This window comes from Candoia aspera, chromosome 6 (assembly GCF_035149785.1).
Source record: "Candoia aspera isolate rCanAsp1 chromosome 6, rCanAsp1.hap2, whole genome shotgun sequence".
Classification (NCBI taxonomy): domain Eukaryota; kingdom Metazoa; phylum Chordata; class Lepidosauria; order Squamata; family Boidae; genus Candoia; species Candoia aspera.
Window position 1 is genome coordinate 49,506,521 of NC_086158.1, and position 25,478 is coordinate 49,531,998.

At 37.3% G+C, this 25,478-nt stretch overlaps 1 protein-coding gene across 2 annotated transcripts in view; it reads left to right on the plus strand.

Annotated features, from left to right (window-relative positions):
- WBP1L (WW domain binding protein 1 like) overlaps positions 1–25,478 on the plus strand; it is a 60,059-nt gene that overhangs the window by 30,238 nt on the left and 4,343 nt on the right. Inside the window, exons 1-3 of one of the 2 annotated variants that reach the window (XM_063307093.1) lie at positions 2,541–2,726; positions 13,981–14,083; positions 24,439–24,600. In XM_063307093.1, coding sequence (XP_063163163.1) covers positions 2,700–2,726; positions 13,981–14,083; positions 24,439–24,600 — 292 coding nt within the window. In that variant the 5' untranslated portion in view covers positions 2,541–2,699. Of the gene's footprint in view, positions 1–2,540; positions 2,727–13,980; positions 14,084–24,438; positions 24,601–25,478 lie in introns of those variants that run through there. The other variant, XM_063307092.1, reaches the window with a different exon arrangement.

Consider the following 25,478-nt stretch of genomic DNA (forward strand, 5'->3'; position numbering starts at 1 on the left):
CTAGTATTCTTTCAGGGAATCAAATCCATGGTTAAAAATCAGCCTAGTGTTCTCTCAGAGCAGCACTAAACTTACATCTGGAAGGATCTTGCATATTGCCTTTGGAAGTACAGCTCAGGTGATGCATAGGAAATTCGTCTGGAAGCCAGGTGCCCCACGTCTTCTGAAACACAAGCGAAAATGGGGCTGGAGGGCAGTGTCTAGTGACCAGAAAGGGAGGAGGATCCCTGTAGCAGCTTAAAGTGGCCAGTACGAGGTGGGCACATCCCAGCCCCTGATTGCATTAATAACCACATCATCAAAGAAACATTGTAGGTCATGTGCATGGCCAAAATAATATCAGGAGTAAAGGGAATATGTTACTCTAAAACCAGAACAGCTAAATACAAAATTAAGCTGCCTCAAATGTGCCCCGGAGATATGACCACGTCATGGGGACATGTTCTTTGACATAGTTAGTGGGAGATCTTCATGTCTTCATGGTTAAGGAGATGTGGGGATATACCTTGTATGTCCACTAGACTAATATCTTAAACTTTTTGCAACCAAGTTGTACTTAATTGATTTCCCCATATTTTTAAATAAACCAAACTACTTAAAGGCTGAAATTGAAAAAGCAATATAAGGGTGAACTTCCCACCCTCTGATAAAATGTTCTTGATGTTTTCAGACATGGGAGTTGTGAAGCTTCTAGACTGGCATATGACAGGCAGGAACAGCTGCTGCTTTAAGAGAAGCACAAAAATATTGCTATACTTCTGCTTTAAAGGTTCAGCAGAGTTAAATTTAGATCACTTTCTTTCATATCATCTATACTGCTTTGGAACTTGATGTACTCTGTTGCTAATTAAAATACTCTTTTATTGGTATAAAATGGAGAAGAACCTGAACCTGAGATACAGAATTTTCTTTTGAATAATTTATATCATTCCTTCTGGTCAAAACAATGCTAAATTGTTGTTTTATTTATTTATTCAGCAGTGTATTGAAAAATTACTATGGAATTACTATGTCTGAGCCCATGACTGGAGACTTGAGCATTAAATCTTTTTCATGGATAGCCCTGTCCTACTTGCTCTTCTATTGACCTCCAAGCATCAGTGTCTGTTTTCATTATTCTACTCTGGTATTAGATTAAAAAAAAAAGGAAACCCATTTATGTCAATGCAAACTTTTTTCGTCTGTCAAGTGCAGCAGAGTAGGAAAGGATTGCAAACTGGGAGAGAAGGGTTAATCCTTTCCTTCATACCATTTTCCTTCCCTCTCCCCAGTTTGTTCTTACAAGGCGAGTAAGCTCATCAGAAGAAAAACGTCTGTGAGCATTTGGATTAATGTTTCCTTAGCTCATCTTGCCGCATGGAGTGTGGGGGAAGGAACAGAGAAAGGATGGGATGGAGTAAAAGCAGTGTATTTTATGCCATTTTAAAAGCTTTACCTGGGCACATTGGTTTTCCTGTATCCTGTAGTTCTAGTGTGTGATCCTTCTCCTTTTTCTTTAATTTTTTGAGATAGATGCTATTATTCCACAGTACTCCAAATTTTGCTCTGGTACATTTTAAGAGACATATTTTAAAGGCTTTATTTTAAAAAAATAAACTCAAACATCCATATTTATTATTTTTGTGTTGGTTTTGATGGGAACAGGCCTTCTACTGAAAATTAAATAAATGGAAACAATTGTTAGATAGAAAATTCCCATGTACAGGTTTTATGCAAACTTGTATCCTTGAAGGTCTTTGTTTAGAATTCTGTTGACATCCTTTTGAATTTCTGTTGGCATTACCAGTCAGAGCTAGTATATAGAGAACATAAGGTTTAACACTGAAGCAGCACTCCTAAAATTCTGTAAAAATTACCAGAGCCTTATTAGCAGATTCTTCTCTCTCTCTGACACTGTATTTCACTTTCTTCCTTCTCACTCAGTCAGTCAGCTTCTGGAGCATGAAGAGACCTTTTTTGCCAGAAATCAGAGCGTAGCTTGCAGGTAGCTTTTGAAATTGGTCTGAGAGCTGCAGGGTGGCCACTCCAGGTTGGGTATGACTTAAGACATAGTTCCTTATCAGCTAACTTGAGCATGACCACATCAGACTGCCAGTGAGTCCCCAAAACTGATTTTCCCTTTCTCCTCTTCAATCCCTAGATGTAAGAGTAGAGAGTATTGTTGTTTTTAATATTTCTGTTTTTTATATAACTGACATAGATATATTTTCATGATGTGTTGGCCCTGAAAACAAGCTCCAGGTTGTTCAAATATACTTTTCCTTTAAAAATAATAGAATACAAAAGTCATTTTGAGTAGTCATTAATACTTAATCCAAGCATTTGATTTTAAATGTTTCTCACTTGCTAACTACTGTGTATTTTTTCTAGGCAGTAGGCCTCTGAATTGTTAATCAGCAGCTGTCTAAAGGTTTTTTCTTTTCCTGGGCAGTGCTGCTAGTGATGTCACTTCCCACTTGGCAAACACTACGGTAGCTCTGCTGTTTCTGAAATTGGTCACTGGGAGGGGAAAAAGTGAGAGAGAGAGAGAGCAAGCATGTCGTGTCCTGGGACCCTGTTTATTTAACATTCCCAGGCAAGGAAACCCTACTTTAAAAAAAAATTACACATGCGGTCTATCTATATCAGATGAAGAAATGAGTATGGGATTTTAGAAATTTCTTTGTTTACACTCTTAGCTTGGATTATGAGTTTGCAAAATGCCTTTCCTTTTGGGCCTGCGACAGGTAACTTGTTTTTGGATTCTTGTTTTTACTGGTTAGGGTGGAGAATATGAGGTTTTGCTGGTTTTTAAAGCTACCTGGCTTCCTTGTCAAGTGAGTTGCTGATTCAAAATTCACTCAGATTCTGCTTCCATTGTGTCTGTTCGAGAGGAAAACGATATTATTACTTAACACTGAAAAATCCCGAAGATAGAGAGAACAAACTTTTTTTAAGGAATAAGAGTCACCATAAAAATGTGTCCTCCCTTTCCAGTGGTTCTAAATCTATAGAACTTGTTTTCTAGATAAGATTGACTTTTGTATTCTGCTTTTTTGTTATAACAGTTTTGCTTTAAATCAAACAAAAATTACTGTCGGAGTTAGCATGTATACTTTTAAAATATTGAATTAATTGATTCCTAATTGGCATTGAACACTTACAGCTTACCATACCAAATACAGAATCTTGTCAAACTGCCCTTTGATTAACACTGTTCATTTGCTCTAACAGCAGAGTGATTCTTGCATATTTCATCTAACTTGTATTTATTTTATAGAAAATGTTTGATGTGATGAGCCTTAATATTTTGTTATTTAAGATACTTATTGCCAGTAAATTATTTGATGAAAATGAAATAGCTTTTTAAATTTATAGTCATCTAGTTTTTAAACCACAATGTTTATTTGGTTTTGGATTAAAGCATAAAGTAATCAAAGCAAGGACTATCCGTTCTTCTGCAAGAATGGAGATCATGTTGTTTTCAAATTATTTGTAGTATTCTGAATAAAAATACGATTATGGTAATTCTAAGCGTCACTAATATAAGACCATTTCATATTGAATATTAAGTCTTGTGTCAGCAAATTATTTTCCTAGAGAATATAAACATTGGTTAGAATTCTTATAAACCAGCTGACATTGAAATCGTGTCTGTAGCATATAACTCTGTGACCTCTGAATACTTTCATATCATGTGTACTTCCTAAAAGGAAATTTGGATACCTTCTGACTATATTTATGTGTTCTGTTCAATCTATTACTGGTAAAAAAGATTCAGTTTCTGAAACCAGTTCACTTGCCTATTTCTGGTGTCCTTGCTTTTAATCTTACTGTTAGCTTCTTATGGGCTAAATTTTGCACCTGCTTATTGTTCACTAAACCTGGTAACTCCTTACCTGAAATCCAGCTAAATTTGCTATTTCTCCCAGCAGATGTGTGCATATTATATATATGCAGACAATAACTGTTTTAGAAGCCAAACATAAAGTTTGAGCTCTGGAATAAAGCTGCCAGGTGGTTAGTTAACTTGGCCTTTCTTAACTGGTAAAGCAACCATTCTTGCTTCAAATTTCAGGACTCATTGTCACCATTACATACCTTACACATTGTGCTTCATTATTTTTTTTTTCCTCTAGAAAAATTTCTGAACTGGAAACAACAATTGTTTGTAGAAATTCACAGATTCTGGTTTGAAAGGTAGTCATTATGAGCAATTGCCTTATATGTTATTATCTACTTAAACCATTGGCAACTTCTTTTCAGTATAAATAGCCCAATGCTTCATAAATCTGTTACCTTGCAAGTGGAAGGATACTTTCTTCCTGTTCAAACAAATTTAGATAGCTGCCTTGGGAGATTAGGATTGCTCCTAAATTATGTTATACTCATGTGTACATTTCAAAGTATGTATAACAGAAGTAAATACTTGTAAAATTTAACAAAAGAACATTGAACTGAAAAAGTGGCTTGCATCAGTGAAAAGTAGTTCAAATAAGAACTAATCTGGAATTTTGAAGGTACATCTGTTTGAAATAGATAAAAAACCCTTGAATTTCCAGAAGCAGATGCTAATCTGATTCTCTCCAGATGTACTGGAATTAGAATTCACTTCGATTAGAATTCTCAGAATTCCTAGTCAGCCTGGCCATTGGATAGAAGATCTGAAGTGCCCAGTGCTTTTGCAAAGTTCCAGGTTGGACAGGTTAACAGGAAATGTTCACATCAATTTCCATTGCAATGACTAAATCTACTTTTTGTTCCTTTATAATAGAATTATCTGCCTTTTTTTTTCTTCTACTCATTTACTTTGGTATGTTAAAGAGAAAATGAATATTGTGGTTCAGAGTAATGCAAAACTTGTGAATCTTTTTTTAGAAGGAGAATGCCCAAGGCTGCATTATTTGGGGGATAACTGATAACAAAGCAAATAGAGTTGCAGTCAAAAGGAGTAACAAGAATGTAACCAGATTTAATGCAATTTCATTTCCAATTTCTTCTCAAGATATCTTTGAATCAAACAGCACAATACACCCTAATCAAGGAACTATTAACTCAGGCAATCAACCAAGCAGCAAACAACAGCCCAATCAAAGAACTCCCAAGGAGAGAACAACACCCCTACCAACACAAGCAAGGCAAGCCACGGTATATAAACTGAGAGCAACACCCACTCCCTCTTCTCACTGAAGATGTTGCCTAGTCTGGCAATGAAATGTCTGCAAGAAAACAACAAGGCTCAGAGAGCACCAGAGAGCATCTTTGAATCTATTTAGGAATGTAGTACTAATTTGATTTCTTAACATAAGAAAGCTATCAATATTGTTGGATACAAGTGGTATAATTGAATAATGATAGGAGTTTTTTTCTTTCTTTTTGTACAATTTCAATCAGTTCTGATGCTTTATAACAGAATTGAAATCAGCAATCAGGATGCTAAAAATAGAGTATATAAACTTACTAAATTAATGTTCACCTGAGTTATGTGATATGCTCTCCTTTTCTAAAATGGGGAAATAGAGTAGGCCAATAAGAACAGTTTATATTTTAATAATGTTTCATTAGCTAATATTTATTTTTGTGATATGTAACACTAAAGCTTTTATTTCTCATCTAACTTGAAATCATGCACAAATTCCTTTGCCTTAAGCAGAGGCAGGCATCTTTTCTCAGTTTGCAGTACTGCAGCACTTTTTTAAAAGGTTCCCCCACCCCACCCCACTGTCAGTGTTCAAGAGGCTGCAAGAGGCAAGGAAGTAATGCAGTGATTAACTAGTGGGTTTTTGTTGTAAACTTAATTTGGTAAAATAAATATCTTAAACCAACCAAACCATAGCTAATTAGTGATTATAATTTAAGCGGGGAAAGTAAAAATATTCCCTGATGAAAATGAGACATTTGCTGTACAACTTAAATGGTGCTCTTCTGGGAAGCCCTGGGGTTACAGAAAAGGGGCTGGGAGATGCATGGATTACCCATTTCTGAACTAAGGTTGAACTGATCCTGCTTTTAAGAAGGGAAGTATAGGTGAGTGTGAAATGGGTTTTTTTCCTATTATTTAACTGTACTTTAAAAGCTAATGTTGTTGACCTTTTAAACAACATACCATGTTACAAGTTCCAAACTGTTCTTGTTCAAGGATTTCTACAGAAAATATCTTACTCATCAATCAAAATCCATAAATCATAGGATATGAAATCTATAATTAGTAGGTTGGGAGCAGCTTCCTTTCCTCTTAAGCACTGTACAGCTAAATTTCTGACTTGTATTATATTAAGAGTTCCCCACTACATCAAAACATCTCTTAACGAATCAGGATGTGGATGAATTATAAAAGCTCCAACTATAACCAGAAATTTATAAAAGCTCATACTATAATCAGAAATGAGTCTTTGAATTTGTCACTAAAAATTTCCAGTAAAATTGTCTGTAGAAGAATTTTGCTTTGGTTTTTCAGTTTCATTTCTGCAAAGTTATGGCTTGAATATTTCTCTGTAAGGGTTTGGGGAGAAACTTCAACAAGGATCTATAATACCGATTGTCCTTTTAGGCTCAGCCAAAAATGCTAGCCCCTGTCTGCTGTTTTCTATGGGAAAGTTGTTCATCCATCATCATCGATGAAGACCTCAAAACCATTAGTCACGTTAAAACTAAACGTCGTATCCTGAAGATGACTGGCCAGGCCAATTCAGGTGCAGAATGTCCTGGCACTTGGTGGGCAAACACGTGTAGACACTGCAGTTGTTGCACTGATGGCTCTAGACTTGCACAGCTCATTCTTACGTTGTGCTTCTGCAGTGAACTTTACTTCATAAACTTGACAGCCCTTATGGATGAGGCCATGCCAGGTAGAGCGATTTTGTGCCAGTGTTTCCCAGGTGATCATGTCTATGTCAAATGACTTCAGGGGGCCTTTAATGTATCTTTGTAACACTTCTTCTACCCTTCATACGAGCGTTTTCCAGCAGAGTCCCCCAAAAGAGAGCTGCCTTGGGTATGCACTGTTGGAGTTTGTGCAGAGCGCTGGAAAGTGTTTGGCCCGAGAGATCAGAAAGAAGACACCAGGCATTTCAGCAAAAAATAATTGTATTTAAATAAAGCATAGAACATAAAACAATTTATTCATCCAAAGCCCTGGATGGGCAAAATCTTTAAATACAAAAAGGCATATTTACAAGCTCACACACACACACGCACATGTGCTGAGCAAAAGAGAGGCTGCAAAACAGGAGAAGCAAGCAAGCAAAGGTTCTGCCAGAGCTGGCTTATTTAAATGCAAATCAAGCAAGGAAATGGAGGATGGTTTCTGTTTCCCATATAAGGTCATTGGACACTTAAACCTTGTTAACCAAATGAGGCCTGACCTTTTTACCCTGCCAAACACTTAAGAAAATGATTTGTTACCATGGATACCTTGCATTCCTCTGCAGCTTACTTTCCAAGCAAAAAAAACAATACCAACTGTGCGCTTGTCCAGCATAAGGATGACGTGACCTGCTCATCAAGTCTGGGTTCTCATCGGCAGTGTGTGGATTGATGGTAGACTTGCTCTAGAGAGAACTTCAGTGTTTGGTACTTTATCTAGCCGTCTGATGCTGTCTTGTTCGGCTGTCTTGTATGCCTTCAATATGCAGTCCACCTTTCACAGGCATGCAGAAGGATAGAGAGTACCATGGGTCTGTAGACCTTCAATTTTGTTGTTGGACTAATTCCTTGACGTTCCCACACAGTGGAGCGCAGTCCCACTGCACTCTGTTTAGCTACTGCCTGCTGTTTTCTGTGGGAAAAACAGACAGCTGGAGGGTGTAAGGTAAGATGGAGAATGCACCTTATTGGACTCCGCCATCTAAAAATGTTCCACATACTTTTAGAAAGTAACCTCCAAGCATCATTCCTCTATATAATCCTTAATTTTATTGATCAAAAGACCAGGTCGTGCAAGAAAGCATTTCTGCCCACTTATTTTGGGGGATGGAAGTACTATAACAAGAAAACTCATGCATCTGCCAGGCAGTCCCTAAGGTTCCTCCTAACTTTGGAAGTGGGGAAATGGTGGAAATTGCTTCACAACTTTCTGGGTAATCCTGTCAGGATTCAGCTTAATACTTCTTATATTTGTTAATAGATGTTTCCACATTCGCTCTGATTTAAAATGAAAAGTGGATTAAATCAGATAATTTAACTAGATAATTCAAGTCCAAAATGCACTTTTAAGCTAGCCAATATAAGCAAGGTTCTGGAAGAATTAAATTGTGCTTTCTAAGCCAGTAGTCCATCTTTTTAGGAAGTAGAAGAAATTGATGTTAATGATTTGTGTGAAAGATGAATCACAGTTGGAATACAGTATGATAAATCATATTTGGAATATCTAGTTTGAATGTGCTATCCTGGTAAACCAATGAATGATTATGTTAGACAACATGAAATTAGTTTTCTATGAACTTTAAATGAAATTAATATGACAACATAGTTTGTGTTTATGGATGCCTCAGAGAACTTTCAATAAAGATTGTTTAAAATCACCCTGCTGCTGGACATGAAATTCAGAAGTTGGTACATTAACTTGTGTGGTTTGGTCTTGTCCTGTTGTTGCTTTTTGGCTGACATTAACCAGATTCTTGCTTAATCACTATGCATGTGCTCTTCCTGACTATATTCATTTGGAATTCATTGGATTGTCAAGAACTGTGCATTTGGGCACATAGGATTAACTGAAAAAATTATCCTGTAATGCTGGAAGATAAAAGGTACCCCTGACTTGCAACAATAAGTTGTTAATATGTTAATAACTGAACTCATCATTTTTGATGACAATTTTTGAGCAATATGATCAATATTTTTAGAGTTCTTAAATTTATAAAATAATTCCAGGCTTTGTTTATTTTCCTTTTTTATTTGCTATAAATTCTGAGATTGTTAAGCCTTTAATGCTGTTGTATGTGTTCATATTTTTCTTTGATTAGTTTAGTGTAATAAAATGTAAAAAATAGCCAGAATTATGCATATGAGTATATATTCTCAAGGTCTTTTCTGTATGATTATGCAAGGCTTTGGAAGGACACTGAAGACGAATTCTCAAAACAACTTTCCCATTAAATATTTAATTGACAAAGTAGAGGGAGAATCACAATACAGTATATAGTATAGAAAAATAATTCAGCATAATGAAGAGATACAGTGTTGATCAAGCTCATAAATAAGGAGGACATCTATGCTGGATATCTGAAAAGTGATAGTAATAAAAAAACTTTTGGTATATGCAATAAAGTAGATAACATTTTGTTTCTAAGATTAATTTGGAGCTTCAGCTTCAGTTTTTCAGATAATGCAGTATTTTGGGGGATCACAGTTCCATGCGTTGCTTATTGGGTAAGTTTAGCGTTCAGGTTTTTCTATCCTGTCAACACTAATAACAAAATAAATTCATTTAATAGGGATGTACTGCACAATAAAATTATGGCAGATCTGGGTTCTAAAACTAAATTTTCTTTAAAGATTTTTTAAAAAAAATAAGTATTTCACATAGAAAAATACTGAATTAAGCATTAAGAAAATTTAGCATAAATTAGATTTTCAGAGAAAGGCAGAATCAGCTTCAACCAGCAATTTTGATTAGTAATTAAGGTTAACTAAAATATGTGGATTTATGGCTATGTTCAAAGCCATTGCTCTGTCCTCTAGCATTTCATTATTTTCTCTGGGCATCTAAAGTAGTTGGGGTACAAAATATTAAAGTTAATCAGTGAGGAGAAAAATGTGGGATGAGGGAGAGAAGGGCTTGGGAAAGAGATTCCAAAATCCTTGTTAAAGTAACTTATTTTATAAGGCCAGGTAAAAAGTCATCAAAATGTGAAAACTGGAGATCTCTCCATCAGCCCCTACCAATTTAAGAGTATCCTAGTATGAAGAGGTGGGGACCGCAATTGTTGGAACTGTATATTGTCAAGTTTACCAGTTTTCTCATGTCGTCTTGGCTAGAGTCTATAGTCCCAGGCTTATGACCTTTCTTGCTTATATACAGTAACACAATATAACCTTTCCCCCTTCTCACCTTTTCTCTCGTGTTCCTTCTGTCTATAAGTTTTGTTGTTCTGAACAAAGTAGAATCCTAAATAGGAGCATTTCTATTTTGCTTTTGATCACTGTTATTTTAAACTGAGAGGACTTTTTCTACATTAATATTCTGATACTGTTCAAGCCAGTTTGAAATAGAGGAAACAAAATATAGTTATGTTGAAAGGAATATTGCCATCTTAATTTCTTCAGTAGTGTTAGGATATAAATAGGATTATAATATTTTAGGATCTGTTAATAAAGGTTTTATCAGGTTTCATTTCTATTGACTATAGAAATTTGTGCCTCTGTATCTTATTACAGGCATTTGGCACAAGACCAAACAGTATTTCGTTCTGTTATACATAGGGTCGCCATTAATCGTAAACAACTCAATGGCAACTAACAACAACATCTTATTACAAGTATGGAGAATGTTGTGATTGTGAGCACCTTTATTGAGCTTTTATCCTGTCCCACCTGATAACACCTAATTTCTTTAATTAAAAGAAAATCTAATGGTATGCTTGATAGGAAGCATCTATCTTCTGACATTGTTATTTAGAGAATACCTCTCAGTTCAACATTTGCTACATACATATTTTTAGAGAATAAAATGAGCGATTACAAACTAGCGCACTTTTGGAAATATGCCCACGTATTCCCCCCACCCCACCCGAAAGCAAAACTAAGCTGGAATAGTAGACAGCACCCTGCAAATCTCACCAGTTTGCCATTTGCTAAATAGGTATTTCATTCCATTGTGTCAACTGTGCTAACCATTTTGTGAGAGCACTTATAGTAAGTTTCCAAAATTCCGAAAATTGTTATTTTCCGAAGGAGTTATTTCCCCTTATTATATCATATAATGATAGAATAGGAGCATAAGAAACAAAAGTTGTCTTATATCAGACTTGACTATTTGTTCATCTAGGCCAGTGTTATCTGTCCTGATTGGCAGTGGCGCTCCAGAATCTCAAGCAAGCGATGTGGAATATCTCCTATATGATCTTTCAACTGGAGACACCAGTAATTCAGCATGAAATCTTCTCCAAGTGAAGTTTATGCTCTGCCGCAGAATTACAGTCCTTTTATCAGAGCTCTCTATCAAATGGCGTTTTAAATTTTCAAGTAGCATACACACCTGAAAATTTGGAATGAAAAAACAACAGAAAGGAAAGTTTAAAAATGTTTATATATGTATGTTTCAAACATGTTGCTATTTATGCTGGTTCCATGGGGAACATCCTAAGTGAAAAAAGGGCCTTCAGAAAACCATCCACATCCAGAAAATACCGTTTAAAATAAGTATTCTTGTTACATTTTTTAACTTTTTTTATGCAAACTTTTAAATATACATCTGGAAAAGTAAATTCCAAACAAAAGTATATACTTCCTATACTTTCTAACTAAAGGGCATAGTATGATAGGCTGTGGCTCATGCTGTGCTTTGTTATACATGAGGTGTGTAGTAGCCCTTGAAATTTGGGGAGCTCTGTTTTGGAAAACATTGGGCACTGTGACATGTTACTACCATTTAAAGTCTCTGTCTTCCCACCATCAGTACCACGTTGCTTCAGCTGGTTTGGAAAGTGCTTTGTCATATACTGTTGGCAGATATTCAAGGTTCGTCTGGACAGTACATAATGTGACTGCCTTGTTCACTGTCCGAGACACCCATCTTCCTGGATCATTTAAAATTAAAATGAATGTATTTGCAGTTGGAGTTTCATGTACCACATTCTTAGCTGCACTACCTTAATAATATCAATTATTAAGAGAGGGTTACTATATTGAATGAGCTAGCCTTTACTCCAGAATCTGTCACATATGGGCAAGGCAGACAGGCCATCCTGCATTCACCTCAGATGGCTAATATCTACGTACTGTGTATCAGGGAATCAACATGTTTGTTTCAACTTCCCTGTTAGCTTGTACACCAGGGAGGAGAATGGCCCACCACCCCTGCCGTTTAGCTAAACAGAACAAAAGATTAGTTGTTTGGAAGCTTTGTTTCAAGAAGGAAGGGAGGAAGAAGACAGGTTTGCCAAGGCAAAACCAAAGGAGTCTCCCTAACCCCACCCAAGCCTTGTCTTGGGATTGATCTCTGGAAGATGTAACTGGAAGGGAGATTGTGATAAGTTTTTGGCCATCAGGTTATTCTACTTAACACAGTGTTGTGATTTGCAAAGGAGAAATAACTTCAGTGTGTATTCAAGTCACAGTGAAGGTTTATGTGAGCTTTTGAGCTTGTTATAGAATCAGCAGAGAATATCCCATGTGCTGCGTAATAAAAAAAAGTTTCCTCTGTGAGAAACTGAATTGGCACTTTGAAAATGATGCCAGATGTCTCGCTTTTTGTAGAGGGTGCTAACTCCTATTGGGGTAACGGGAATTGGTAGAACTCTTTAATGCTAAAGTTCCAATTTATGGATACAAATATAGAATGAGTCTATTTTAGGAATAACAATATGGTTTTATTTACATGATATAAAATGAGGATGATTTGAAGAAAACAGTGGAATAATGTTTGGCATGTCTGTTTATAGAACATTTCAAAGGATTTACTTAAAATAAATGTATATACGTATACATATACATATACATATACATACATACATACATACATACATACATACATATATATATATATATATATATATATATATATATATATGATTTTTGGGGTTGTTCCTGGTGAGACTTCTGTTCTGCCTCATTCTCTGAATTTTGCAATAGGTCTAGTTAATGTCATTTTCTAATTTTAATCCTCCCATGCATTTCCAGTCTTCATTTATTTTATTTTTCAACAGGAAAAAAATCTCCTTTCTTTTCACTGATCACTGGGATGCTTTCCGAAACAGATTCTGTATATTTTAAAATCTCTTCTAATTATGATGCTGCTAATTTGTTTCGCCTTTCCTGTTAGATACTCTGAAAATAGCCACAAGTGTCATTTTTTTTGTTATCAGCTAAATGAAAGCACGCTGTTTTATTCCCCAGATTGGTGTCCTACCTTGGCTAACCAAACCAGCCAAGAAATTCTTGATTCAAACCATAGTTATATATCATTAGTAGCCTTCCTCTGGCTAATGCCTTCCAGGTGTGTTAAATTTCAACGTCTATAATTTCCCATTTTGTATACCTCTGTTACTTGCCTCATCACTTACTCTCTTTGCTTTCTCCTCATTATCATTCTTTGTTGTAAGGATTGAACCTTTTTGCTTATGATCACAGTGTGCTTTAATGATGCTGTAAATATAACACCAAACCACTACCTTGCATTTATTATTTATTTAACTTAGATTATATACATCACTGTCTTCTGGTACTACAGTACTGTATTGCTAACTAGATAGGAATTATTTCGTAATAGGATTCTGTGGCAGTAAATGTTGTTTGAGCTAAATTAAGGCTATCAGGGTGAAATAATGATGTTGTGTTTGAACGTTTTTGTGCTCCCCAATGCATTTTTAATATCTTAATTTAAAACATATCTTACCTTGCAAAGACATCTGAATATGGTATTATAAAATTGACCACTTGGTCTGGGCCAACTTTAGGCCTACACCCTTTCCTGTGCTAATGCTGCAGGGTCAGGGAGGAAATTCTTATGTCACAGACATTGTAGATTGGAAATATTTTTGTCAGCTTGTTAGAAAAGATTAAATACACTGAAAATATACTCTGGGATAAGGTTTAGCAAAAGTAGTAGTAGTAGCTTGAAACAGATTTGGAAATGAAAGACTTGGAGAAACATCCCCATTCAGCATCGATCATGTCAACAAGGAATTCTAATTGTTGCACTGTCAACACACCTAGATAGCTCAACTAAATAAAGCATAGTCTGAAAACATGCCTCATAAGCCTTAGTTTTTTGTTTAATACACGAGCCTCCACACTTTTTAAACCACAGTGTTAGTAACGTATTTCTTTCTTATATTGTAGGACAAAGAAACCTGCATAGGAATCAACAATCAGAGTTACAGTTGTGAAACAGGCCATTGCTGTGGACAGTCTCAATGCTGCAATTACTATTATGAACTCTGGTGTAAGTTTTTTTTTAAATTCATTTTATAATCCTAATCATAACCGCTCTTGGGTTTAGAATCTGATTTTGTCTTTAGCCCCCAAAGGAAATGCTTGTATAGATTGAGACTGAAGCATGGCAAAACTGACTATATAAATTTCTAGTTAGCTTTGCTATAGTATGCTTCGGTGTAGGACAGGAGTTTCCTAGATCGCACTGTGTGATAGCCTTTGCAAGAAACATATAGAAGAAGAATGGTTCGTGTTAGTTTTTTCACTTTTTTTGGTGGGCTTCAGTTTCATATCCTGTGATAATCTTTTGCATCACCTGTCAGATTTAGGAGTAGGTGATTCAGTTTGGCTATGATTCTACTTCTGCCAGGTACTTCCAGAAGATAACCACTCTGCTCCATATTAGGAAGTTATCCTGTCAGATGCTAAAGTTTTTATTCTGTTTTCCAAGTTGTTTAATTTTGGAAGAGGTCATGCAGGGTTTTTGAGTTCATTGGTGTCATCCAAATATTTATATCGCCCGTTTATTGGACACTGGTAAGGTTGCAAAGTCCTTGAACAGATGCTTGCTATCAGTAACAAGTGAGAGCCAACACACTAAAGTTCAGTCCAGACTTGAAATTCAGGTCAAAAATATCCATGAATGATGGATCTGTCAAATTAGATGAACATTTTTAAAATGTGATTATATTTTTATTTTCTAAAAGGTTTCATATTGTTGGCATGTTCCGTGAACAGGTATTTCTGCTTGATTCTCAACTGAAGACTCAGGGAAAGAGTCTCTTTTTCTGGCTGCATATCAAAGGATCCTCTCCTCCAGATTTAAAATTTAGTCCCTTTACTTTTTTTCCCCAATAGAGTTTATTTAACAAGTTTTATAAGAAGAAATGCACAAAAATGGGGGAAGCATAAACTAGAAAACAATAGCCAATTTAACAGCAACAACAACAAAACAACAAAGAGGGAATGCCATCTGTACATACCACATATCACATATTGAATAATACTTAAAATTTTCTAAATCTAAATTAAAGGAAATAAATGATGATTCTCTAGTGTTACAAAATGTTATAAAATAAAATAAGACACAGTATGTCAAAGGAGGACATACTGTGTCTTTTTTATTATTATATAACATCAAAAACAGATAAACTACATATCTCTTGAATCTAGTCCTTAGTATCAGTAATAACACTACTTTGCCAATTTTCACAGTAATTCTCTTAGCAGCACCCCAGGCCTGATATAACCATAACTCCTCAAAAATAGTCAGATTTCAAAGTTGTAGAACATAATTTAACATAACATTAACATCTTTAAGAATTCCCCATACTTATATATGTTAAAATATTGTTCCAAATAGATGTCAGTAATTCATAAGACCAAATCATATCAGTCAATGAGCCCTCACATTTTTTACATCACCAACAAAGACTATCAGTCCTTTCTTTAAAATACATCCTTTGAGGTGCCCAGTAGTCCCTTTCATTTATGCTTTAATTATCTCTAGATTGTTACATAGTTTTTCTTGTTCAAAAGCTAAAGATGGTGGTAGTAATAGTTATCAAGCAAATGCCTGAGATCTGTGAGCACAAGTAATCCATTATTCTTGCTATCTTTCTTGATCCCTCCAGGTTAGTAGGTAAAATAGATTTAAATACTCCCAGTTCCAATTCACAGTGCTCTCTTTTGGCTTTGCAACAGCCCCTGACATCTTCACTAATGTAATGGCCACCCTAGTGGGCCATTTGTCCAATAAGGGGATACCCATCTATGCCAGTCTAGACAATTTCCTAATGAAAGTTGCATCCATGGACAAGGCTGTAGCAGCATACAACAAGCAATACCCAGGTTATGGGTTTGTAGTGGATCAGGCATGGACACCTTTCAAACAACAGTTGCTCTGGAGGTGCTAATAGACCCAGAAACAAGCTCATCCTATCTCGAGAGAGAGAAAACAAGATCTAAAGGGGGAGCAAGGAGATCCTGACATCAGTGCATCCAACACTCAGCAAAATTACAGCCATCCAAGACATGATTATAACAGCAGTAGACTCAGTTCCATGGTCCTGTTTTTTATCACAGCGTATACATATGGTTTCTGCTCCTATCCTGAACCACATCTTACGGAACACATCTGTCTAGAAATACCAGAAATTCTCTAATGTTGACTAGAGCCCTCATAGCCATCACAGAGGGTTTCACTGTGGGAACATATTATTGTTCCAAGCACCCCAGAAATCAGTCTGGCAAGCTGGGGACCACATCTGCAGAACAGATCAATATAAGAATTTGTGAGCAAATCCGAATAGCTTGTTCTCCTTTAGTCACCTAGGGCTCAGGGCAGTCTGACTAACATTGACAGCTCTAGACCATCAGGGTGTTTCACATGCTGGTACACATGAACAGTATTGTAATGTGTTCCCAGAGTCAATCTGGTTATGAATTTGAGCAACAGACAAGTGCCATGATTTTCTTCCAGTTCCAAGACTCAAAACAGACAGAGTAAATGTATTGGCATTACTCTGCACCTCAGGTCTGCTGCAGGCATTTCTACCTATCCTGAATTTAATGGGAATGGCCCACAAACAGTCTAAATCATCCTTCTAACCCCATACAGGCCACAGAGACCATGGTTTTCCATTTTGATGAGCTAGTGATACCTATGGCAAATCCAGGGGCATCCAGAAATACTACAATAAGACCCAGATTGACTCCAATATACAGTCAGTGCTCAGACCTGGTACTGAGATACCATTGGTTGTACTTGCTGGTGACCTCTGGAGGGACTGGGATGATGGTAATGCATCCATCTTGACCATTCTTGATCTTTCACTGGCTTTTTTGATACCATGTGAGAGACAGTATTATGGTGGTTCTCCCATTTCCTCCAGGGCCAATTCTGGTCAGTGTTGAGGGGAGGGTCAGAGAGATCTAGCCTTAAGCCTCTGCTTTGTGGAGTTCCTCAGGGCTCTTTCTCTTCCTACTCTTGTTTAGCATCAACTGGAAAGGTCATCCAGTGGCATGGAGTTAGGTATCTTCAATATGCTGATGTTAATGTTTCCTGTCTCTACCCCAAGCCAACCAAGTGATGCTGTCAAGGTGCTCTTGGAGTGTCTTCAGGTTATAAGAACCTGTTTGGGGAAGAACAGGTCAGGCTCAGTCCTACCAAGACTGAATTGCTGTGGGTTTTAGACCTTCTGGAACTGAGGACTTAACATCTTTGGTTCTGAATGGGGTAGCACTTTCCCAGTCAGCTGGTGTGCAATTTGTGGGACCTTCTAGAACAGGTGCAGTTCTGACTAGGAGGACCTTTGCACAGATCCACCTTGTACACCAGTTGTGCCCATTCCTAGACTAAGGGGCCCTGCTCACTATCACTTGTGCTTTGATCACCTCCCATCTAGTTTATTACAGTGCACTCTACATGGGGCTGCCATTGAAGATCTCTTGGAAGCTATAGCTGGTCCAGAATGCAGCAATACATACTGTGGGCATATCTCGGTATGCCCATATAACATCTGCACTGTCTCCTAGTGGACTTCACTTATCTGCAGGACCTCTTGTCTCCAATCATATCTGCTCATCCCACAAGGTCTGACAGGTGGACATGTTCTGGGTCCCCTTTATTAAACAGTGCCATCTACTGAGACCAAGGAAGTGTGCCTTTTGTGTCACAGCACCTGCCCTTTGGAAAACATTCCCCCCGAGATTTGGATGGCCCCAGTCCTTCCAGTCTTTTGTAAGGCACTGAAAATCTGGTTCTTCCTCTAGGCATTGGCCCAGGCTGTTGGGTGAACCCGTCTTGGTGTTTCTGTTTGTATATTGAATTGGTCTGAGTGCATTGTGTTGTCTTAAACAGTTTTTCTTTTCTTTTTCTTTTTTTTTCTTTTCAATAGACTGTTAGCTGCCCAGAATCATTTGTTGAGTTAGTGGTGATATAACTTTAAAAAATAAATGAAACCTAGTGCCTTGAAATTGAGCAGAAATCTCACCTAAACTGCAATCTGCTGGAACCAATGGTCAGTATCCTTGCACCAGATGGGTAGCAATACCAGATTACCAGATGACCTGGCAGATTCCATCCAGAGAGAAGCAGGAGATCTTGAGTCCAGCCAGAGATGGCAAGCATTTTGTGTATGCTATGGTTCTTAGAGACTAGACTGGATAGGGTTTAAAAACAGGCAGACAGCCATTTTAGGATTAGTTCTGCTAAACAGTCACCTATTTAACTGCAACAATTTATATATTTCACTGGGGATTCTATACAATTTTCTCCAAGGGCAATGGTTACCTGTCTTAAGAGCTAACCCTAATCCTACTCAATTCATTAGGTGAATTACATATGTTTTAGATGTATTCTTGCTCCATCTAGATAAAATTGAAAGAGCCATTAGTAAAATATCCACATAAAGCATACATTCACTCTGCTATGAGGATTAGGGAGCTATAGCTATTTTTCTGTGTTGAAATCAGCAGTGTTTTGGGTGCAAAAAGTTGTGTTACTGAAGTCTGGTGGTTGCCTTTCCTGGGCCATTACATGATGTCGACATTAGCATTACTTCTCCCCCAAAATCTGTTTAATAAACTGTCTTTCTTCTACTGTTTCAAATGTTTTTGGAGAGCACAGTGAAACTGAATTAAAGCTCCATTCAGCTTGTTCTTTTATATTAAGTGTGTGTGTGTGAGCACACATGTATATGTGCCTGCCTGTGTATGTTTGGTTAATAACTTTCAATAATTAGCTTTCAATATACAGTATTTTTAATATAATTCTGTTGAATAGGCCACTATTCCTGTAGGAGAAGGGTGTAAATGGGAATTATTTATATCAGTTCAGTCTAAGAAAGTCCTTGCAGTTTAACAGCTCGTGCCTAAGGATAAACTTAGGAGAGCCAACTTGGTATAGTGGTTAAGGCAACAGGCTAGAAACTGGAAGACCATGAGTTCTGATCCCACTTTAGGCACAAAGCCAACTGGGTGACCTTGGGCCAGTCATTCTCTCTCAGCCCTAGGGAGCAGGCAAGGCAATGGCAAACCACTTCTGAAATCTTGCCAAGAAAACTGCAGGGTCTTGTGCAGGCAGTTGCCAGGAATCAAGACTGACTTGAAGGCACGAAAGACAGACAGACAGGAACTAGGACCTTTCTTAATTCACCATAAAATGCCTTGCCTGCTTTGTTCACTTGCTTTGTATTCATTATCAGAACTAATCAGTTCCTTTTGAGCAAGGTAGTCTGAAGGCAAGGGCATGCTTCTTGGGGAAGGTGAAGAAATTATTTGCTGTGCGTTTGGTTTGGCTCTAGTGAGCTAGTAAGATAGTGGCACCTACCCAAGTTTACTGTGAACTCTCGGGCAGACTATTCTCTTCCTGCTCTTGAACAGTGAAAAGGAAAACATGTTTTCCCATTCTGTAGAGGATAAAAGGCTCTTCTCTCAGTGAGCTTTTTGCTTCAACTCTTTCCATTGGGGAAACATTCATCTGGCTGCTTAAAGATTTTTCTGTTTTGCTGCTTGTCATCTCTTGCTGTAGGGTAGATGGTATGAGTAGTTAGAATCTTTATATGCCAACCTGGGAAGAATATTTTGTTTGAGATAAAATCTGGAGACAGTTTCTAAAAGTCCTTGTTAATAGAGAATACCTTTCCATGAGCAAAAAGGTAACTGTGGACACTGTTATATGTGTCCCCTATTAGCTATAGCAGAGATGGTGAATTGGTAGCCTTCCAGATATTGCTCCTAGCATCTCTCACCATCACGAAGTGGTTCAGACTTCTGGGATGGTATAAGGTAAAGGTAAAGGTTTCCCTTGACATTAAGTCCAGTCGTGTCCGACTCTAGGGGGCGGTGCTCATCTCTGTTTCAAAGCCGAAGAGCCAGCATTTGTCCGTAGACACTTCCGTGGTCATGTGGCCAGCATGACTACACGGAATGCTGTTACCTGCCCGCCGAAGTGGTACCTATTAATCTACTCACATTTGCATGTTTTCGAACTGCTAGGTTGGCAGGAGCTGGGACTAGCAATGGGAGCTCACCCCGTCACGCAGATTTGAACCGCCGACCTTCTGATCGGCAAGCTCAGCAGCTCAGCGGTTTAACCCGCAGTGCCACCGCGTCCCTTCTGGGATGGTAGTTCAGCAGTATCTAGAGGAACACATTTCTATATTACAAGTTTCTGCAATATTAATATTCCCTTTGTCTCCCTAAGAAAGCATTTGGAAATGATTATTGGTAAAATCTGCAAACTCAGGGATTAAATTGTCTACTCAATAGCTGGGAATGGAGCTTCAGTTTTTATTGCTTCTCCATATAGCATTTCATCTCATGTTGCCAGCTTGTCTCCAGTCTTCATATTCTCCTTTCTCTTCTAATTTACTTCTTGTAACAGCATTCTTTAGAACTTGAAAACAGAGTAAGCTGTACAAAACAATGTAATGCAAATTTGCTGACCTATTATCTGAATATATCATTTGTATTAGTATACAAAATTTGACTTTTTAAGGTAATATACATTGCTTCAGCTTACTGATTACTGGAGTTGTGCTCTAAAAAGTGAAAAGCTAGATTAGTATCTTCAAAGAATATAGGACTTTCCCCATACAATCACCAAGACCTAAAGCAATGGCAGTTTGTATCCATAGAAAACTTTAGCTAATGGCAGCTTTCTATTTCTATTAGGAATTGTGTATCCTTCTGGTCTTAAATGTATAGTTTATTTGTGGCTTGCAGGTATCAATCTAAAAACAGCTCTCTATTTGAAATCATCCTACAGTCCAAGACAGACACACCTCAATTCTAGAACAGCTCTGGGGGTTTTTCCTGTTGCCATCTACTTCTTCGTCTTCCTCCTCCTTTTCCTCTACTCAATCACAAGTACTTAGTTTCAATTCCATTGTGGGTTTGTATGTACATACATATACCCTGCCAATGAGTAAGGTAAGCTTTGAGAAGTCATCCTTTTTAACAGCATGTTTAGCTATCTACATTTTTTACCTTTCTGATAATACATTGAAGCTTAATGTGCTGCTTTTCTTCTTCAAGGCAAGGTGACCACTCAGAAAACCTTTGACAGCTCCTCTGCTATTTTATCATATATTCTGCTGAAGATATGATAATATAGGAACATAGTGTAGTATCTTAAATCATCAGAAGCTGTATCATTATATATACATTCTATATGCATCTATTGGGAAGGTATAGTTGTAGATGTCCTGTTTGTGGACTTCCTATTGGCATGTGATTGGCTTTGTAAGATGCTAGTTTTAATCTCTCACTGGATCCAGGGTCCTGTTATTATATTCTTTTCTTGACATGTGATAATGAGGGCAGAGGGAAGTTTTGTTTAGGGAACTGAAATTCTTATTTTAGCAAAGCAAGTTTCAAATCAAGTTGCCTCAAATATTTGTTTTTATTGGTTGAATTTCAGTGGCGTGATCTGAATATTTTCAGGGTGCTGGAAATTGGGGGCTAGGAGGCTGCATAAATATTGCTGACCCCTGACACAGGCTAAAAAATATCTTGTTCCATATTTCATGCCTAACAAAGTATATGGTTTTTCAGAATAACTTCTAGGATTGGCTGCTTATGTCATTTATTTTGATTTTTACTCAAGTAATTTCTTATATATATTCTCCTAAATATTTTCAGTTAATTTTCCATTCAGAGACTGGTAAGCCATGATTTAACTTCAGCAGAGTTGTCCCCTCAAGTCATTTGAGGGGTCAAGTGCTTTCATGGCAAGAGTTGTCTGTCATAGCACCCTCCCAATATCATATGTTGTTACTTTAAATGTTTATTTGTAGAGATACTAATTGTTTCATACCACAATTAGCAAACCAAGATAATGATGTCAAACACTTTCATATTATTATTTCTGTAGTTTGTAAAGCCTGTAACTGTAGAACCTTTTCAGTAACTGTGACTAGGTAGGAAAAGGGCATCTTCTGTGCTCATAAAATGCTTTCTGATGACACACAAAAAGGGTGTGTGGAATGTACCAAATACACATTTATACATGCTCATCATGCAGAAAAGCTTGTTAGAAGCTAGGATTGTCCACAGATCTCTGGTGAGTATCAAAATCTGGGTTTTTTGCTACATACTTTGAGAAGTTAATCTGCACAATGAGATGAAAGGAGGAAAACAAGGCAATCTGAAGCATAATATTGAAAATGTATATGAAGCTTTAGTAAAAGAGTACAATAAGCAGTTCATTATATCAGCGAAGAGCAGTCTTTAGGCACATCAAGATAACTAGCTGAATATGCTGTTTTCCAGTAGTCAATAGGATAGTACGAAGTATTCCAGTATAAATTTTCTGTGTCAGAATAAATGGGTTGTATTCTTCATTGGTAATGAGGCCAGTGAGTTTGCTGTTCTAACAGCTGGGCAAGTTCAGGTGCAGTGGCTTGTGGATTTTCCTGCCAGTAAGGAAAAAAGTCATTCTGTCCTCCCTAATGTGGGTGGAATGGGTAAGTGCTTATAGACGGCTAGAATGGTAGGTGAGCTATTTGTCAAAACCTGATTGGGATGGGGGGGGTCACAGTAAAGCATGGAAGACTCCCACTTCTGGCCACTCCTGCAGCACCTAATCCTCACCATGTCAGCCCCCCTCCCTGGATCAGGTGCTTGGGGAGTCTCTCTTCTTCTGCTTTGCTGGAAAGTCTCCACAGAGTGTGACTCGCCCACCCATGCAGATTATTTGGAAACAAAAATGTGGAATCTCTCTACAGCCAGCATTGCAACTGCACACATCCTGCACAACATGTCTGCAGTTTGCCAGTGACATGCTGGCTGAGTGGGAGGTCAATCTCCTACTTTAGCCAGTGCAGCTGCTGCATGTGATCTGCCAACCCATGTGCAGACACATCATAAGGTGGAGACCAGAGGGGAGATCCCACCATTTGCTACATTGTCAGCTCAGTTGCTGCTGAAACACAACACAGCAAAGCTTGTACTAAGAGAAGATGGAAATTTCAACTTCAGTTCAGAAAAATATAAAGCCAGCTGATTTACCAATGGGCTGCAGATGAGCAGAAGCATGTCCTGCCAGCCATCCTCAGGCTGAATTGAGGGGGACATGTAGATGTGCCCCCTGATTGTATTTTTTTTCCCATGAATTTGTCTTAACCTCTTTAAAAATATATATATGTTGCTGTACTACTGTACCTTAGGACAATGAATTAAGTGTGCTTTTTTCTTCTTTTAACATTTCAAAACATTTTATGTTTTTGCTCAGAAATGCATTTATTTAGATGAAGCTGATATATTAGGAGGCATTCTTTGAAAGAAAAATAGCACTGGAGACCAAAATTAGCTTGCACAATTTCTATTTAACATATTCCTTAAGATCTTTGCTGTTATGTTTATTTTTTTGCCAGTACTATTTTCCATATTTTAGCTGCCATTGATCCAAAGGAAGATGGTACTTACATTTTCTAGTGTTTTGCACTAGGAGAGCTTCCAGTTAACAGAAAACAGTTGAATTTTTTTTTTTGGTGCTGCAGTTGTAATGAAAAAAAATCTTTTAGATGGATTAATTACCACAGATTTCTGAGTAATTTTTCCCAGTTTCCTCAAATATTTTGCCCTAAATAAGTAACTAAATGAGCATTGCCACCAGAGATGGTAATATGTACCAATTTGATTACAGTTCTCATTTCTGTTCAGATTATATAACTCTTTCATCTTTCCGTAAATTATCTTTTATGTTAAAAAAAATCGCATTATATGAGAAGGGAAAAAAAACCCTGCTCACTTTTTCAACATTAGGTATAACTTTAACTATTATATCCCCCATCCCCTCCCTCCCTCCCTTCTCTCAACTAAACATTGGAATTCTTTTAAGGTACACCAATTTCTGATTTTGGATATTTATCATGAACAGTTTACTACCTTAAGGATAGTTTGTTATTTCTAAACAAAAACAGAGGGACTATGTTTTGTATAATAACTACACATTTAATGTCTTGGCTATTTCATCTTTCTCTCCCATTCATATTTAACTGTTTCTCGTCTTAGCCGGCATGAAGTCAGCCTTAAAATATGCTGCATTTTTTTTCCTCATAGGCAATAGTTATCACTTGATCTCCATGATACCAGCTGGTGGCTTCCCACAGGCCACTTTCATTCAAATCTTCATTCTTAGTCTTTGTGATGACTCCTATTTACATTTGTGTGGAATAAATCTATAAATAAAACTGTAACTCTGCATGTTCCTTCTACTTATGTCCCATGACAGTTGGTCTGTTGACAGATGCAGACTTGCTACACATGGTCACAAATATGCTGTGGTTATTGCTACAGAAATATTTTCTTCTGAAGAAGAAATGCTCTGAATAAAATTTACTCTCCCTTTCTCCACAGGGTTCTGGCTAGTATGGACGATCATCATCATTTTAAGTTGCTGTTGTGTTTGCCACCACCGACGCGCCAAACACAGACTTCAGGCACAACAAAGGCAACATGAAATTAACTTGATTGCCTATCGCGAAGCTCATAACTACTCCACCCTGCCATTTTATTTCCGTATGTACTGCATGCAAGGAGTAGCTGTCTTCAAAGACCAAGACCAAAATATTTCTATATTGAGTGGGAACATGAATACAACAGGGATTTACAGCCCCCCCCAAAAAAGGTGGCAGGAATGGTACAGAAAGATTGGTTGATGAGGACAGAGTGCAGGTTCATAATGTCCTGGGAGACTGGCCCCCTATCCTTTCTAGCAACTTGACTGTTCTAGCAGAAGCATTATCATGGCATACCATATCATACTGGTATGGGTAAAATTTGTGTAGATGACTGAAACACAAAGATAAAACCATGAACTAACTTTATATCAAGCATGGTAGAGTAATACTCCCTTCTGAGTTATATTCCAGCTTTAGTTGTAAAAAGATATTTATTTGCTGGTTAGTCTGGACAGAAGCAGAAGTAGTAATGAAAGCTGAACTGTTTTTACTTCTCACATTTATTCCTCTGTGGCTGATATAACATCAGTGTCGTGGAACTATAATAAAAAGGAGTTGCAGCATATCACTAGAATGTATTGGGAAAGGAGCTAGATATCTAAGATCACTTGTTATTAGTATTTGTGACTGGTGCCACTTTTTGTCCGTTTTACTAAAAAACGTGGACAGATTTAATAAGATGGGGTAGGCAACTTGATGAATTCTAGATGTTTCTCAGTGCAATTCCTATAAATCCCAGATAATGTAGCAGATTATAAGAATTGTAATCCAAAATATCTGCAGGACACCAGGTTATCTATGATTTAGAAAGGGATAAGAAAAGGAAATATGGAAAGAAAAAGTGATGTAAAGGGAAAGTATGTATATGTCAAATTTATTTCTGAGAAATACTAGTTAAAGGGATCTCTGGTTTTATGCTGGGTGGTAAGATGTCTA